At 40.2% G+C, this 14,888-nt stretch overlaps 7 protein-coding genes across 7 annotated transcripts; 3 read left to right on the plus strand and 4 right to left on the minus strand.

The window, feature by feature from the left end:
* Positions 1-630: 630 nt before the first annotated feature.
* On the plus strand, positions 631-4,524 carry PAN1 (actin cytoskeleton-regulatory complex protein PAN1; the record flags this gene model as incomplete). Its single annotated transcript, XM_003646275.1, has 1 exon — positions 631-4,524. One exon carries the CDS (start codon positions 631-633, stop codon positions 4,522-4,524), a length of 3,894 nt encoding a protein of 1,297 aa, XP_003646323.1.
* Positions 4,525-4,619: 95 nt separating this feature from the next.
* On the minus strand, positions 4,620-5,141 carry IST3 (U2 snRNP complex subunit IST3; the record flags this gene model as incomplete). The annotated part of the gene is made up of 1 exon (XM_003646276.1): positions 4,620-5,141. One exon carries the CDS (start codon positions 5,139-5,141, stop codon positions 4,620-4,622), a length of 522 nt encoding a protein of 173 aa, XP_003646324.1.
* Positions 5,142-5,293: 152 nt separating this feature from the next.
* Ecym_4468 (bifunctional 4-hydroxy-4-methyl-2-oxoglutarate aldolase/oxaloacetate decarboxylase) lies at positions 5,294-6,001 on the plus strand (the record flags this gene model as incomplete). The annotated part of the gene is made up of 1 exon (XM_003646277.1): positions 5,294-6,001. One exon carries the CDS (start codon positions 5,294-5,296, stop codon positions 5,999-6,001), a length of 708 nt encoding a protein of 235 aa, XP_003646325.1.
* Positions 6,002-6,190: 189 nt separating this feature from the next.
* On the minus strand, positions 6,191-7,492 carry DJP1 (Djp1p; the record flags this gene model as incomplete). Its single annotated transcript, XM_003646278.1, has 1 exon — positions 6,191-7,492. One exon carries the CDS (start codon positions 7,490-7,492, stop codon positions 6,191-6,193), a length of 1,302 nt encoding a protein of 433 aa, XP_003646326.1.
* A 413-nt stretch (positions 7,493-7,905) lies between these two features.
* AIM21 (Aim21p) lies at positions 7,906-9,546 on the minus strand (the record flags this gene model as incomplete). Its single annotated transcript, XM_003646279.1, has 1 exon — positions 7,906-9,546. The coding sequence occupies one exon, from the start codon at positions 9,544-9,546 to the stop codon at positions 7,906-7,908; it is 1,641 nt and encodes a 546-aa protein (XP_003646327.1).
* Positions 9,547-10,019: 473 nt separating this feature from the next.
* NTF2 (Ran GTPase-binding protein NTF2) lies at positions 10,020-10,397 on the minus strand (the record flags this gene model as incomplete). Its single annotated transcript, XM_003646280.1, has 1 exon — positions 10,020-10,397. The coding sequence occupies one exon, from the start codon at positions 10,395-10,397 to the stop codon at positions 10,020-10,022; it is 378 nt and encodes a 125-aa protein (XP_003646328.1).
* A 470-nt stretch (positions 10,398-10,867) lies between these two features.
* Positions 10,868-14,806, plus strand: SEC3 (GTP-Rho binding exocyst subunit SEC3; the record flags this gene model as incomplete). Its single annotated transcript, XM_003646281.1, has 1 exon — positions 10,868-14,806. One exon carries the CDS (start codon positions 10,868-10,870, stop codon positions 14,804-14,806), a length of 3,939 nt encoding a protein of 1,312 aa, XP_003646329.1.
* Positions 14,807-14,888: the final 82 nt, after the last annotated feature.

The following is a 14,888-nucleotide window of genomic DNA, read 5'->3' on the forward strand; positions in this document are numbered from 1 at the left end:
TTTCTTCAGCAGCCTGTGAACCAAACTCCTTTTTATACATATTGAAAAAAGATGGGTGGGCTAGCTCTTGTGTTCATGTAATTGACTAATGGATTACAGTTTTTGTTATATCTGCAGTCTTAGTGATACATACACATATATATATATATATATATAGTGCGCTTTTAATTATAACTATTGCTACTTATTCTATTACATATCTTTTAACAACCTCGAGGAATGCCAAGAGAGTAGAGACTGCCTTATATAAGAAAAATCAAGAATAAATATGCGGTGTTAGGAGTTTAATCATATGTCCGGGTAATAATACTTGCAACGCTCGACCTACCTTATATAAAGGCTTAATCAGCCCATGAGAGGAAGGTATAAAACAACGTTTTAGTATCTGATGGCTGGAAAGGCTATGTAGGCTGTGTAAGGTTTGGTAGTAAGTTAATCGTTATATAGTATCGTAGGAGTTTGATCTGAATAGATGCTTGCGCATCTTATGTACATACAGGCTTTTTAAATTTGGAGGGGAAAGCAGCCCGCGGCCTCTCATGTTGATAACACATTACATAGTTCATTTCAGCAGCCTCATAGAAATTGCATCTCAAGATAGGGGGAATAACAAAGATAACATCTGGTTTAATGTATAATCCTTATCAGCAGCAGCAGCAGCAACAGGTCCCTAATGAGAACTTGTTTCAGCAACAAGTAGGGTATGCTGGCCAGTCTCAGCAAGGGAATCGTATTCCGACTGCTTCTGGGTTTGGGAATTATGGGTATGAAATACAACAACAACAGCCTCAGCAGCCTCAGCAGCCTCAGCAGCAGCAATATACAGGGTATTATCCAATGCCTGTTCAACAACCTCAGCAACCTGGTCATATTTTCAGCGGTTCTCAAACCATTGGGGCGAATACAGGGTTCTCTGGTGCGTCGGTTCCAGCTACTGGGTTTAACCAGTTGGGAGCTCAGTCCTTGCAACCCCAGCAGACAGGGTTTTATGCGCAGAAGCAGGATCCGCAACAGCCTGTCGAACCTTTAAAGCCCAACGAAACTGGATTTGTCAATTCGTTTGCGAACAATGGTATCAACACTGAACTCAAGATACCTTTATTGCGTTTGTCTTTTCTTACTACATCAGATCAGGCGAAGTTTGAAACGTTATTTAGATCAGCTGTGCGTGCTGGGTCGAATACGATTTCTGGAAGTGATTGTAGGACTATTTTGATGAGGTCTGGTGTGGAACCTTCAAAATTGGCCCGGATATGGTCACTCTGCGATACCAATAAGGCGGGTGAACTATTATTCCCTGAATTTGCATTAGCGATGCATTTAGTTAATAAGCTCTTACAGGGGGACACTATTCCACATGAGCTCGACTCTAGGACAAAGGCAGATGTCAACAACTTCATAGATGCTATTAATTTTAGTGTTGGTGCGCAATCATCCTCCACCGAAGACCTGAAGCCCAGAACACCCTTTGACGATTTGAACTCAGATTTACCATCGTTACAGCCAAATAAAACCGGGTTCATGCCATCTACATCATTTGGAGCGCTTGCGCTTCAGACACAAATGACTGGTGGTGGTAGTACAAGCTTCATGCCGCAGCCTACCTTTGGGCAACAACTTCAATCTCTACAACCTCAACTGACTGGCGGTGCTAGCACAAGCTTCATGCCGCAGCCTACCTTTGGGCAACAACCTCAATCTCTACAACCTCAACTGACTGGCGGTGCTAGCACAAGCTTCATGCTGCAGCCTACCTTTGGGCAACAACCTCAATCTCTACAACCTCAACTGACTGGCGGCCCATTACAGCTCCAAAATACAGATGTGGCACCCCAAAATTTGGGCGTGGCCCCTCAACTCACAGGGATGGCCCCTCAAAATACGGGCCTTATTCCTCAGAGCACAGGTATGATGCCTCAGCTTTCTTTTGGACAATCTCAGCAGCCACCTCCACCGACTGTCAATGCCACCGGGTTACAGCCTCAGACTACGGGAGGCTTTACTTCGGTTTTACAATCTCAACCTACGGGATTCTTACCTCCATCCCAGTTTGTTCCTACCGCTCCATTGTCTGCACAAAAGACCGGGTTCGGTAACAACGAAATTTATTCGCAGGTCAACTTTGCTCAGAAGTTCGCTGTTGCTGACGAGGATAGGGTTACCCCAGAGGAGAAGTCTTTGTTCTACAAGATCTTTGAGACTTATGATAACGATAAAGCAGGTCAGTTACACTTCAAAATTGCTGCTGAAGTGTTTAGAAAATCAGGCTTGAATAGAAGCGATTTAGAACATATTTGGAACTTGTGCGACACTAACAATTCAGGACAGCTAAACAAGCAAGAGTTTGCATTGGGAATGCATTTAATATACAAACGGATAAGTGGCGGTGTTTTACCAGATAAATTACCCCCAAGTTTGATTCCCTCCAGCACTAAAATTCTAAATGATGTCAAAAACCAGCTAAAAGTATCTAACAATAATACCAGCAAAAAGGACCCAAACAGAGGTGGCGCTTTGGCATTCAAAAACAACGATGATGAAGTCCTACCAAGCTTCAGAAATCGTCGGAAAACGGTTTCTGAACATCCCAAAATTGATGATAACAGTGAGGCCGTTAGCACCTTAAACAAGTTGATTAAAGAAAAGCAATCCCAATTGAGCTCTGCAAGGGCTGGAATACAGAAATTTCAACAGTCTCAACAAGTGGAGGATGCTGATGCTCTTAGAAAAGTGGAACAACTGAAACAACAAATAAGGCAACTACCCCTCCCAAAAAGTCATAATAATGCTGTGCCTTCATATTTGAAGAATCGTTTTGAGTCTTTGAAAAGTAAAATACCAGCGTTGTTTAACGAAATATCTCAGATTGACAATGAAATCGCTAGTGCAAAAGTTCAGTTGTACAGATTGAGAAACCCATCATCTATTGTTGGCAGTGGACCTAATGGCGAAATTACTGAGTATGATCAAAAGAAAGCCAGACAAAAGGCTCTATTAGCCTCTAGAATGGCCGCGTTAACTGGTAATCCAGTGCAGACACCATCTACTTCAGAGTTGGAAAAGGAGGAACAGGGTTACAGTGAGGAGATTGCAAAAATCAAAGAGGAACACAAGAGAAACCAGGATATGTTAAATGAAATCAAGAGTTCCATTACTGAAATATCGTCTCCTGTTAATGCATTTATCTATGGCGTTCAAGAAGCAAATGATAAGGATCCGGAGTACGAAAAATGGGAACTAGGAATTGGATTAGAACCTGAAGTTTATGAGTTCATTAAGCATTTAAAGACCCAAGCTCAAGCCCAAGCTCAAGCTCAAGCTCAAGCTCAAGCCCAAGCTCAAGCTCAAGCTCAAGCCCAAGCTCAAGCTCAAGCTCAAGCCCAAGCTCAAGCGCAAGCTCAGTCTATTAATCGTTTTACTTCTTCTTTACCGGCTGAAATGCAGAGCCCATCCCATGGTGACCCCAAAGTATCTGCTATCGATAGGTCCACTTCAGCTGCTACCAAGAGCTCATCATTAGATGGTGAATATTATTCCAATTACAGCTCTGCTACAGGTAGAGCTGCCTATGTTCAGGAGCAGGCCCAAAGGAAGATGCAGAGAAACACCAATGAATCCATGGAGGCATACGAGGCTTCCAACACTCATGTTGTCCAGAGGCGTGATGAAGATGAGGACGATGAAGATGATGAAGAAGAAAGAATATTAAGAGAACAGTTGGAAGCATTAAAATTGAAGAAGCGAGCTCAAAAACAGGCAAGATTAGACAAAGTACGCCAACAGGAAAGCGGAAGAAGAGGCTATTCTGAAGGTGACGGTAGCGATTCGTGGGATGATGAGTCTGTTAAGTCGCCCACACCAGTAGCCAATCACTCGCACCGCACCAACTCAAATCAGCAAAGTACTCATTCTTTGGCTGGATCCAACCAATCTGCGGCAATAAATGCAAATACCGGTAGTAGAAGCACATTTTTTAAGCAGCCAGATGCTAGTTCATCTACTTTTGATTTGAAAGCCGCAGAACAACAGAGAAGGTTACAGAGAGGCTTGGATGAAGATGATGGATGGTCCGATGACAGTGATAATAATGATACCTTAAGAGAGGCAAGTAAAAAGAATGAGGCTTCTAATGCTGAAGTACAATCGTTTGAGAGAAAACCTGATGTTTCTGCTGACCGTGCGGCCCCAATAGCCCCAGAGGTACAGCAACAGCAGCAGTTTGATGCAGCTCCAGTTCCTATAGCTCCACCATTACCACAGGTTATTGCCCCCCCACAAGAGAAGCCCATAATATCTTCTCAGAGCCAACCAACTGTCAAAAGCTCTTCTACCCCAGTGCCAGTGGCACCCCCCTTACCGCAAATTAATGCTGGAGATCGTCCAACAGCATTGCAACATTTACATGATGACGCTACTGACTCTGATGCTTTATCTATCCCTGAATCTGTGGAATCAGATATAGACGACTATAAGTCACCAATCCATGATATTCCTTATATTCCTCCCCCTCCACCGCTTCCATAGCTTGTGACTCTGTTTCGTTGTTATTTTACCAACAAGTTATTTATGTAATTTAGGTTGTAATACTCAATGCGTTTCTATATATATGTAAGAATGACCTATTTTTTGATAAACTTCTCCATCGGATCAGCAAAGTCATCATCATCACCATTTCCCTCCTTTTTGCATTTACTACTAACTGATTGTAGTTCTGAATCAACTTTATGCAGAGGCTCTCGGATAACATCCTTAGATAGTTGTAACTTCATTTCATTCATATAATCTACATCTTCATTTCTAGGGTGATAAAACGTATGGTCAACTTTTAAAGTCCTACCGCATATCTTAGCTCCATTAAGATTATCAACCGCAAGAATAGTTGACCTCTGATCTTCATACTTCAAATACCCAAACCCTCTTGATTCACCAGTATCTCGATCTCTGGCAAGTTTAAGATCTGTAGGAACTCCAAATTGGGAGAATATTGTTAAAATATCACCTTCCGTGAGCTCTAAATTAAGTCCACTGAAATGAATATATGCTTGATCTTTATATTGATAATGCCAAGAGGCCTCTTCCGACAGAATTCCTTGTTGCAGCTCACTGTCACTTAGCTTCTGGATCGAACGTATCTGATTCATTCTTTGATTCCTAATTCACTCACTAAGTTCCAGCTACTTAGTATCATGATCATCGGTCAATCTGTAAAAGAATTGCTCCTACATTTTTTTGAATCCGAATCTGAACTACTGAACCTGCACCCTTATAAGAGTTGCAAACCAACTGTCAAGAAATGTCATATAACGTTATATTGTCCAGGTTTACCACCTGTGATATTGCAGATGGGTTACTAAACCTATATAATATATCCAATGGAGGATTTTTACCAAACCTTCAACGCTTTTCTGGCGAACCTAAGGGGACAGTTGTAGGCCCTGCATACACTGTTCTATTTGAATCTGTTAAAAAGACATCACAAGAGGTGAATTATATTGATAATGTTCCTAAAGGTTCTGTGTTGGTGATTGCACTTCCTGTAGAGCTTCAATTACCAACAGCTCCTTATGTAAAGATAACCCAGGCTATGTATGGTGGATTGATGTCCACCAGAGCACAATATCTTGGAGCTAACGGAACAGTTGTATTTGGTAGGATAAGGGATGTTGGTGAACACAGGGAATTAAATCACCCTGTGTTTAGCTATGGTTTGGGTGTGTGTGCTCCTAAGATGTCAGTAAAGCCATCTATAATCGGTGAACCTTTGCCAATTTTAAGTAGTGACGGTACTCAAGAAAACATTTGTTCAGGTGATTATATTGTTGCAGATGAAAATGGCGTTGTCAGAATACCTAAAGATATTGTAGACATGGAAAGGTTAATTAACTATATCCAAAAATCTATCGAAGCAGATTCATTGGTTTTTAAGGATATTAAGGACGGTGTTCCAGCTAAACAAGCTCAAAAGAAGCACAGAGCTGCGTTAAAAGAATTACTAGATTAAACACATATCATTATATATACAGCCTTGCAGCAGATATAAACGTCAAAAGAAAGCATATGGGACAAAAAATGGCACAATTAAAAAAAAATAACAACAGGACAGCAAGAGATGCATAGATGCGTCTCTACATGTCCGAGACATAGAGTTCGTCTGCTAGGTAATTGGGATACGAAGACAACTGAACTGCGGTCATCTGTGCTTATTTCTGCTCTTTTTCTTAGTAGCTTCTGCGACTAATTCTTCAAACACTTGTGCATCTTCTTGTTCTACGGGAGTTCTGTAGGCCTTTCTAAATACTTTCCCTAGCAAAATCAAGGCCTCTGCTCTCCTTATTTTGGTATCTAAATCTGCAGATTTATCTTCTAATACCTTATCACAAACATTTTTCAATGTAGACATAATTTCAAACTTCGACCCATGCCAAGCAGCAGACAAGACTTTACCCATCAATAGTTGTTCCATATGAGCTAATTCTTCAACTGTTGGTTTTGGTAGTTCGTTACCCTTTTCGTCACGAAGTGGTTCATCTGATTCTACAACCAGCTTCAACTTTTCTAGTTCTTGCATAGTGTTCTGGGCATCCAACGCAGCAGACACAGTTCTTACTGTATCCACAACAAAACCACACTTCGCTTTCACAGATTGGAAAAACCCACCAACACCCCAGATTTTTTGATTTTTCAAAAAGATCTCAGCTTTTTGACAGTAAACTTCACCAATTGTGTGCAGAATATCCAAACCAAATGACTCCATCTTCAACATATTGGCTTCCTCCTCAAATTTTTTCTCAAATGCTCTTTTGCAAGGCTCATCATATGAACTTTCTGTTAAGACGGAAAGTCTATCACATAGGGTATTACTCAAATTCTCAATATTTTTCTCTTTTTCTATCCGTTGCTCCTCTTCAAACTCTTCCAATTTAGTCTTCTTCTTTTCCGAATTAGATACCTTCTTGCTTTCTTCCGCAGACGTTTGTGTTACAGCCCCGTGATCAGATATAGCAGCTCTACCCTCAGAACGTTTTGAATTATTATTAGTAGAACCGGAGGACATCTGGTTATCTCCATTGCCATTAGCGTATGATTTATTCACCTCCTTTTCTCTTTCTTTCTCCTTCTGTTTCTCAGCTTCATCTTGTTGCACCAATTCTTCAGTTTTTTGAATATTTTTCAACAACGTTAATTCTCCAATATAAGATGCAAATGCTTCTCCACCAAATATAGCTGCAAACTGTTCACCTGCATCTTCAAATCCATTCTGTGGAACTGCCTCATCTTTACCGAATTTATCGTATTTAGCACGCAGTTCATCGCTCCCCAAAACTTGGTACGCTTCAGAAATAGCTTGAAACCTTTCTGTCGCTTTAGGATCATTAGGGTTCTTATCTGGATGCTCTTGAACCGACTTCTTCCTATAAGCCTTTTTAATATCAATTTGTTTAGCATCTGGGGAGACTCCTAATAAGTCATAGTACGTTGTATCAAAAACCATAGTCGCCTAAGCTCACAATTTCCCCTTACGATATCAATAAAAAAATACAGGTAGATTCAACACCGGAATACCTAGTCGACTATTTAAAGAACCCCTAACCTATTTGTTCGCTATCCTACTACACTTGAACAGAATTCTATCTTACATGGCTCTTTTGTAATACTAACAACCTATCTTAGGTTTCTCCGCCAAAAATCCAAAACCCGGGTAATACCATAATCATCACGACAAGACGATGTGACTTCTGGAGACTTTTGGTAATGCATTGAATTACCAATATTACTTTGGCTATATATATGTATTTATGTGCATATATGTATTATGTTAGCCTAGATATAGCACCAATTTACAGAAGAATGATCAAAGACTTGAAGTGTTCAGAACGTTTGTTAAGACAGCTTGTAGTGTTTGAACTACGAATCTGAAGAAATAGAATTTGCGAAATCAGAACCTAGAGACAGATCAGTGTTCAATTCTGGTTCACTATCCTGCTTTAAAGAAGTAGCAGACTCGGAGTGGACGGTAGGTTTTTCTAACGGTTGTGGGCGTGATTGGTATTGGTTAGCATGAGATGACGCGGTGTTCTTGTTGTTATCTTCCTGCTTCTGCAGCTTCTGTTCCTGTTCATGATAAGCGTCGTCTTCCTTGCTTTGGGTGGCCTTCAACGATGATTTGAAGGTCGCAGACCAAGTATCAAAAACAGCTATGGAGTTGCTTGTGGTTGTTGGATGTGCCTTTTCCAAGTTAGATATCGAAGAAGGTAGTTTTCTACCACGAGGACCTCTGGCCTTTACTTGACGTAATTCAGAGACTGGGGTTTCAAGCTTGCGTTCTGGACTAACGGATTTCAATTTGCTCTCTCCACCATACTGAACATGATCCGAATTCATAGGAGAGGACAACTTTGTTAATGTAGGAGATGCTCCTACAGGCGCCATCCCAGGCAATGCAAAAAGGCCATTCAAATTCTGCTTAAAGTTGGCGCGAGTACCTCCAAATTTGTGTGGACTAGTAGAACCACGTTGGTCATCAAACGGTTTGGATGAATAATGATCAGCTTGTTGTCTCTGTAACATTTCTTGGAAAGCAGCGATTTTGGAAGACGGTTTTTTAGGAACAATTGGAACACGCTTCTTTAGTTGTTCTGCAGTTGAAGATCCTGTATCCAGTGAGGCAACAGTAGGAGATGCCTCATTCGAACTTTCTGGTTGTGATGTACTACTATTACTTTGAATTTTTAAGCAAGGTCCAGAATCCATGTTTTTGGCTCTAACAGAATCAGAATCTTCCAGGTTTGCATCCTTAGTTGGACTGAATTCCACTTCATCATCCTTGGGAGACTTAACTTCCAAAGCTTCTTGCAACTGTGCAGCCAACTTTTCTTGACTTGAATCTGAAAAACCAGAGTCTAGCGACCCGTCGCTATCCAAGGCTTCTTCCTCTTTATCGTCTAATACAGCTCTACCCTCCAAATTCACCACCCCAGCGCCCTTCTTATCATCATTTTGCTGATCCAAAATCTTGACTGGTCTAGCAGGAACAAGAGGTTGTTCAGAAGAACTATCCCCATCGACAACCTCCTCATCTACAGGTGTTGGAAATTCAAAAGTAGAAGTCTCCACACAATCCGACTTGTTCAATCCTGACTCAGGGGACGCAGAAATATTACTAATCGTAATATCTTCTTGAGATTCATTTCCTACACCATTAGCACAATTTGTAGCCCTGCCAACATCCTGGAACTTATCTTCCTCTACCGCATAAGACGGTTGCATATACATATCCTTCTTACCTTCTTGCTTGTAACCCTTTAATCCAAAATGAAGCACCGTTGCATCAGATGAATTCCTTGAAAATCCATCTAAATCTAAATTCCCCCTTTTACCCATTCCACACTCAACATGATTGGCTTCATACCCTTCCGTCACATCCTCACCTCCCCTGGCCCCATTCGATGAATCAGGTGACACCCATTCCTGAATTGTTGCTGCTGGCCTTCTTTTGGGCCTCGCAGGAATCTTGGGTCTCTCTGGGATAGCTGGAATATCTGACATACCGCTCACTATGCTTGTAATTATCACCTAAGTTCAAATTTATTTGCGCTTTCTTGCTTATTGAATACCAATTATTATGCTTCTTTGGTAGTTGTGTGTAAAACGTTTTCAATTGTTCACTTGTGCTACGTACCTTAAATGGCATGGATGATCAGGCGATCCTTACTCAACATACGTGTAAAATACATGTCGAATATACATTCCATGCAGATAATAATACAGCAAAATCGATCGGCATACACTATAAAACGCACTTAAAACGCCGAACTACCCCTGTGGCTCGTATCTCGCTTGTTCTACTAACCTTTGGAGGCTCCTTCACTCCAAGTGATCACTTATACACACTCTGCACAGTATAATAATACACTGGCAAGATAGAACACCATGAACATACATAGGCAGACAAAAAAATACAAATAAAAAGATTCAAAGACTAAATATAAAGTAGAGAGATTTATATACCTCAATTCACTTCAAGCTGAATAGTTTAGACGGAAAATATCATTGAATACATAGTATGAGTTAGCCTCTGGCATCAAGTGGAAAACTTGGGAAAATCTTTGTGGATTTTGCTCATCATCAATTAACAAATCACCTGTAATCATCACCAAAACATCGCCATTTGGAGACGCAGGTTGAGCATCTAACGTTGTAATTCTATGGGAAACTTTCTGGAATGGTAAAGATACCAACTTCTCAACAATATCCTTAGCACCTTGTAATTGCGAGGTTTCAAAGGTTAGCATGGATTGATCCCTGTACAGGTTTCCTAACTGAGTTCTGTCAGTGTCAAACTGGTTGTAATAAAACTCAGTGAATTGCTGAGCCAAAGTAGAGAAATCCATAGACATGGTGCGGACTAGTTTCAACTGGCTGAGGTAACTATAACTCAGAATATGCTTGAAGGAGAGAGTCTATCTGGGATAACTCTTCCGTCGGTGGAGAGATGACGGGATTTAAAATTTTCTGAACAAGCAGCATTCAACACCTAACGTACAGCCTTTCTGTGGCGTATGCCACCAGATCTTGGGGCTACAAAGGATCTCGCAGTAGGATAGGTGCAGCTGAGATGAGGAATTATTGTATACCACGGTTTATAAGCTTCGGTTGCCTTAGTGGCAATGCAACTGGAGATTTAATTTACGTCACATGACTTGATGTGCGGGTAATGTTTATAAATAGGGTGGCCTCAAACTTTAACGAGCGTTCAACCAATGACAAGTACGCATATGTAATACAGATGGAAAGCAGTCGTAGTACAACGAGGCTTTAGCAAATATTGGTTGGGTAGAGAGTTGCAAGGATATTATTGTTGTAAATAATGTTGAAGCGGTTTTCACATAGCAGAGGGAATTCTGTGGAAGACAATTCAGGCGGTCATTCTGTGTTTCATAAGAGGACTGCATCGAACCATGGGCCTCCAAGTGCGGGTCCTATGTCAGCGGCTAGTCATAGAAGGTCTACGTCTAGATCGAGTGTTAGCAGTGTTTCGAGCAATCTTTTGGCTGAGTTATATGAGCGAGATCGGAGAAGTATAGTTCAGTCTTGTTTTCAGAAAGTTGATGGCAATACCGGGTTGCCGTTGAATGTTTATATCACGCATGTTAGGATCATTGAGGATTCTCGATATCCTAGTTCTAGACCTTCCCCGGATTCCCCGTTAACTAATAAGAAGAAACGAGTGTTGATTGTCAGTTCCAAGGGTGATACGATGAAGATGCAAGTACATAAGGCTCGTGAAAACAGCAATGGGACGTTTCAAATAGGTAGGACCTGGGAAATGAAAGAGTTAACTATGATTGAAAGAGATCTAGAGAGAAATGAAGGATTTGTGTTTATTATGGGGAAGAAGTATTATTGGGAAACCAATTCTGCCAAAGAAAGAACTGTTTTTATTAAAAGCATTGTGAAAATGTATATGGAAAACTCTGGTGGACACGTCCCGCAGTTGGTCAATTGGGATCTAGCAATGTTTTATCTTGATGAACAAAGTTACCAACGTGCCGTTATTCGAGGTAAGGCACAACCTGATGATTCCCGCTCCCACCAAAGGGAGAACCATTTCAACCCGTCTAGTGCTGGCTCGCAGACAGCGCAGGCTGCAATAATTCAGAGACATCATCAGCCGCAAGCTCAGAGAAGCGCGTTCAATGAAGCTTCTTCTTTGCCACAGGATCAATATTTTATAGACGGTTCATTACCTATAAAGAGTGCAAACCGTCCTTCGCACGAACATGTTAAGGAAGCTTCTAATCCATCCTTTTCACCGTACAAACATTCAACGTCACAGAGCACCCCCCGTACGCTTCCGCATGAATCTCTTCGGCCTTCTTCGGATTCATCCAATTTACCATCTGCTACACAGGCCGTTGTAACTCAGACGCCAGTGCCTCCCTCGAGTGCAGCTCCCCTTCCTCACCAAGGTTCACATCCATACTCTAATTTCTACTCACGCGGAATGGCGGAGGTGGCATCTTCAAAATCTTTACATCCTTCCCCTTATTCAATTAATTCTGCAAAATCTGATCCCCCAAAGCAACTAGTTTCCCCTGTATTGCCACTGAATGTTGCCGCTACCACTGTATCCAGTGCAGAGAATCGTAAACCAGATGTATCCAATGCGAACCATCATAATCAACCTGATGCCATCAATAATTTGTTAAAAAACATGGCTGGGTCAAGGTCTCCTCAAAGGCCAGTGGATCATGACAGCCAAAGATTTCCAGCATCCAACGCAAAACCGACAGCTGCTTCCATTATTCCGGCTATTGAATCTAGAATATCAATAGAAAGTGAAAAGTTCTACGATGATTTAAATGAGGTCCTTAGGAATTCTACTATTGTTGATAATTCGCCCTCAGCAGGTCCAAACTTGGAACCTGAACAAGAAAATGCTTTTGAATCAACTCGCGACAACTTAATAAGCAATAAAAACATAAACATTGTTAATGATACGAGTAATGAGCTTTCATTTGAACCTGGGGATGAAGTGCGATGTATGAAGTCAACTAATGAAAATGTTGTCGAGGAAACCACCAATAGTCAACTGACACCCTCCTTTGACGGAGATCAATTGGCCAAAAATTCTTCTGACTGGTCAGCAAATAATATAGTTGAGGATTCTAGGGAATTAGAAGTAGTTGATTATGAGGCATTGGTAGAAATTTTAAACGAAACAAACTGGCTTGACCATGATGACCCTCGTTCATTACTGGAGCGTCTCTCAGTTAAATTGGCTGAGGCTGAATACCAATTTAATAGGCAATTAATGTTGCTACCTAAGAAGGCCTCGGAACTTAAGCGATATAATGATAAAGCCACTCAGGAATGTGATAGGATGGATCCAACGTTGTCCTTATTTACCATGGAATTATCCAGTGTTTCTAGGGATATTAAATATGTGGAAAGTCAATTTAATGGCTTGCAGGTAGAGATCGCTAATAAGAAATTTCTTTGGACGGACTTATCGAGTATTCTAGATTCTGTTTCGTTACCTGAATCTTCGCTTGAACAGTTGTTAACACTCGATTTAAATGAAACTAATTTGGATACAATCGAATCGTTATTAACAGCACTTCACAAGGCTCTTGGTGCTATTAAAGGAAGTGAGAAGAAAGAGGAGTATAATTTAGGTGAAATAAGAGCATTAAAAGATAGACGTCAAGCCTACGAAAAGATTACAAACGTTTTTCTAAAGCGTGTTGTGATGCAAATGGATGAAAAATTTAAAAATCTAGATTCCAAGACTACGGCACTGACTACTGTACTTTCAAAGTTACTTGTATATTCATCTTTACCGTTGTTTTGTAAAGATGTTTCTGAAGGTACCTTTAATGATTTAATTGAAAAATGGGCAACTGATATTTGTCAGATATATGAAGCTAGGATTTCGGCTGTTGTAACTTTCTTGCAGGCTAAAAGTATAAAACGACTACTAACTACTTCAAGAGCTGAAAAGCTTGAATTATTAAAATTGTGGGAAACTTTTAAGAAATCAAAAACATTATCCTTTGAAAATTGTTCCAGATCTGATGAATTAGATACACTCTTGAAAGCTTTCGCGGCGATAGAAGAGTTGTGTATAACCTATCAGAATTTTGTGGATAGCTTTTTTCACATGTCTTCACCATTAAACTTCCCAGAGTTTATTAAAAAGTTTGACAAGAAGTCTAGGAATTTTGATTTGTATCAAGTGAAGGCTATGGATTCCAACAGAGATTCTGCCAAATTAAAAAACCAGATGGTAACCATAGTTTTCCAATCACAATTTAACAGGTTCCTTACAGAGATCAATCAAAATCTAAAGATGAATCAATGGCATACCCCGGCTGTTCTTTTATACCTGGAAAATCGTATCAGATGGTTAAAACCAACAGATCAAGAATTCTTGCTGAGTATTTTAGTTAAAATCAATGAAAAACTAAAACAAGATTGGGAAGATTATATCAACGAGCAAACAGTTTTACACGAGAGATCTGCTATTGATTATAAAGCCAGATATTTGTTCCCAGCTATTTTGAGCTTTCCAATATTTCTTAAAACTGTGGAAGAGGAATTTGGGTACGCATTTTCGAAATTTGAGTTGTCCACTGAATATAGTGCTGATATTCTAACGTACTTGGATAAAACTTACTGTTTGTGGGGAGCATCTATAGCTAGATTGTTAGCTAAAGAGGAAAAATTGGGTAATAACAATGTTTCAAAATTACCAGCGGTAAGCATATCAGTGAAACTAGAGAAATGCATTTCCTTAGTACGGAACAGTTATTGGTTAGTTGAAACTTTACCCATATTTCGTAAAGACAGCTTTATGCAAATTATCCAACAGGCAAAACAGGTCTTTGACCGACAGAAGGAATTTTACGCTGATACTCTATTACATCAAGAAATGGGTGACATTTTCACTTTTGTAGATGGCGCATATGGTTTGATCAACTCCACTTCTAGTCGGGGAGATCCGTCTAAATGGGCTGCATACAGTCCCCAACATTTAAGCACCCTATTGAGTAAACATCCATCGCAGCAGATAGAAGCTATGGTTGATAATTTGCATAAAAATATGTATGAACATTTTTACAGTGAAGAAGGTTCCAAATTTATAGAACTGTTGTGTGAAAAGTTATGGTCTTGCATCCAAGGACAAACGGTTTCCTTTTATTTGAAACTCTACTCGCTTATTGATAAGCATTATAAGGGAACTCATATCCAATTTAATAAGAATGATATTATTGGTGCTTTTGATCGTCATAAAAAGTCTTAATAGTGGAATATTAGTGTTTTATATCTGTAATTCTAGTTATTTATATTGTGTAGTCAAAATTTTTGGTATTTGGTCTAGTCAG

This window comes from Eremothecium cymbalariae, chromosome 4 (assembly GCF_000235365.1).
Source record: "Eremothecium cymbalariae DBVPG#7215 chromosome 4, complete sequence".
NCBI lineage: Eukaryota > Fungi > Ascomycota > Saccharomycetes > Saccharomycetales > Saccharomycetaceae > Eremothecium > Eremothecium cymbalariae.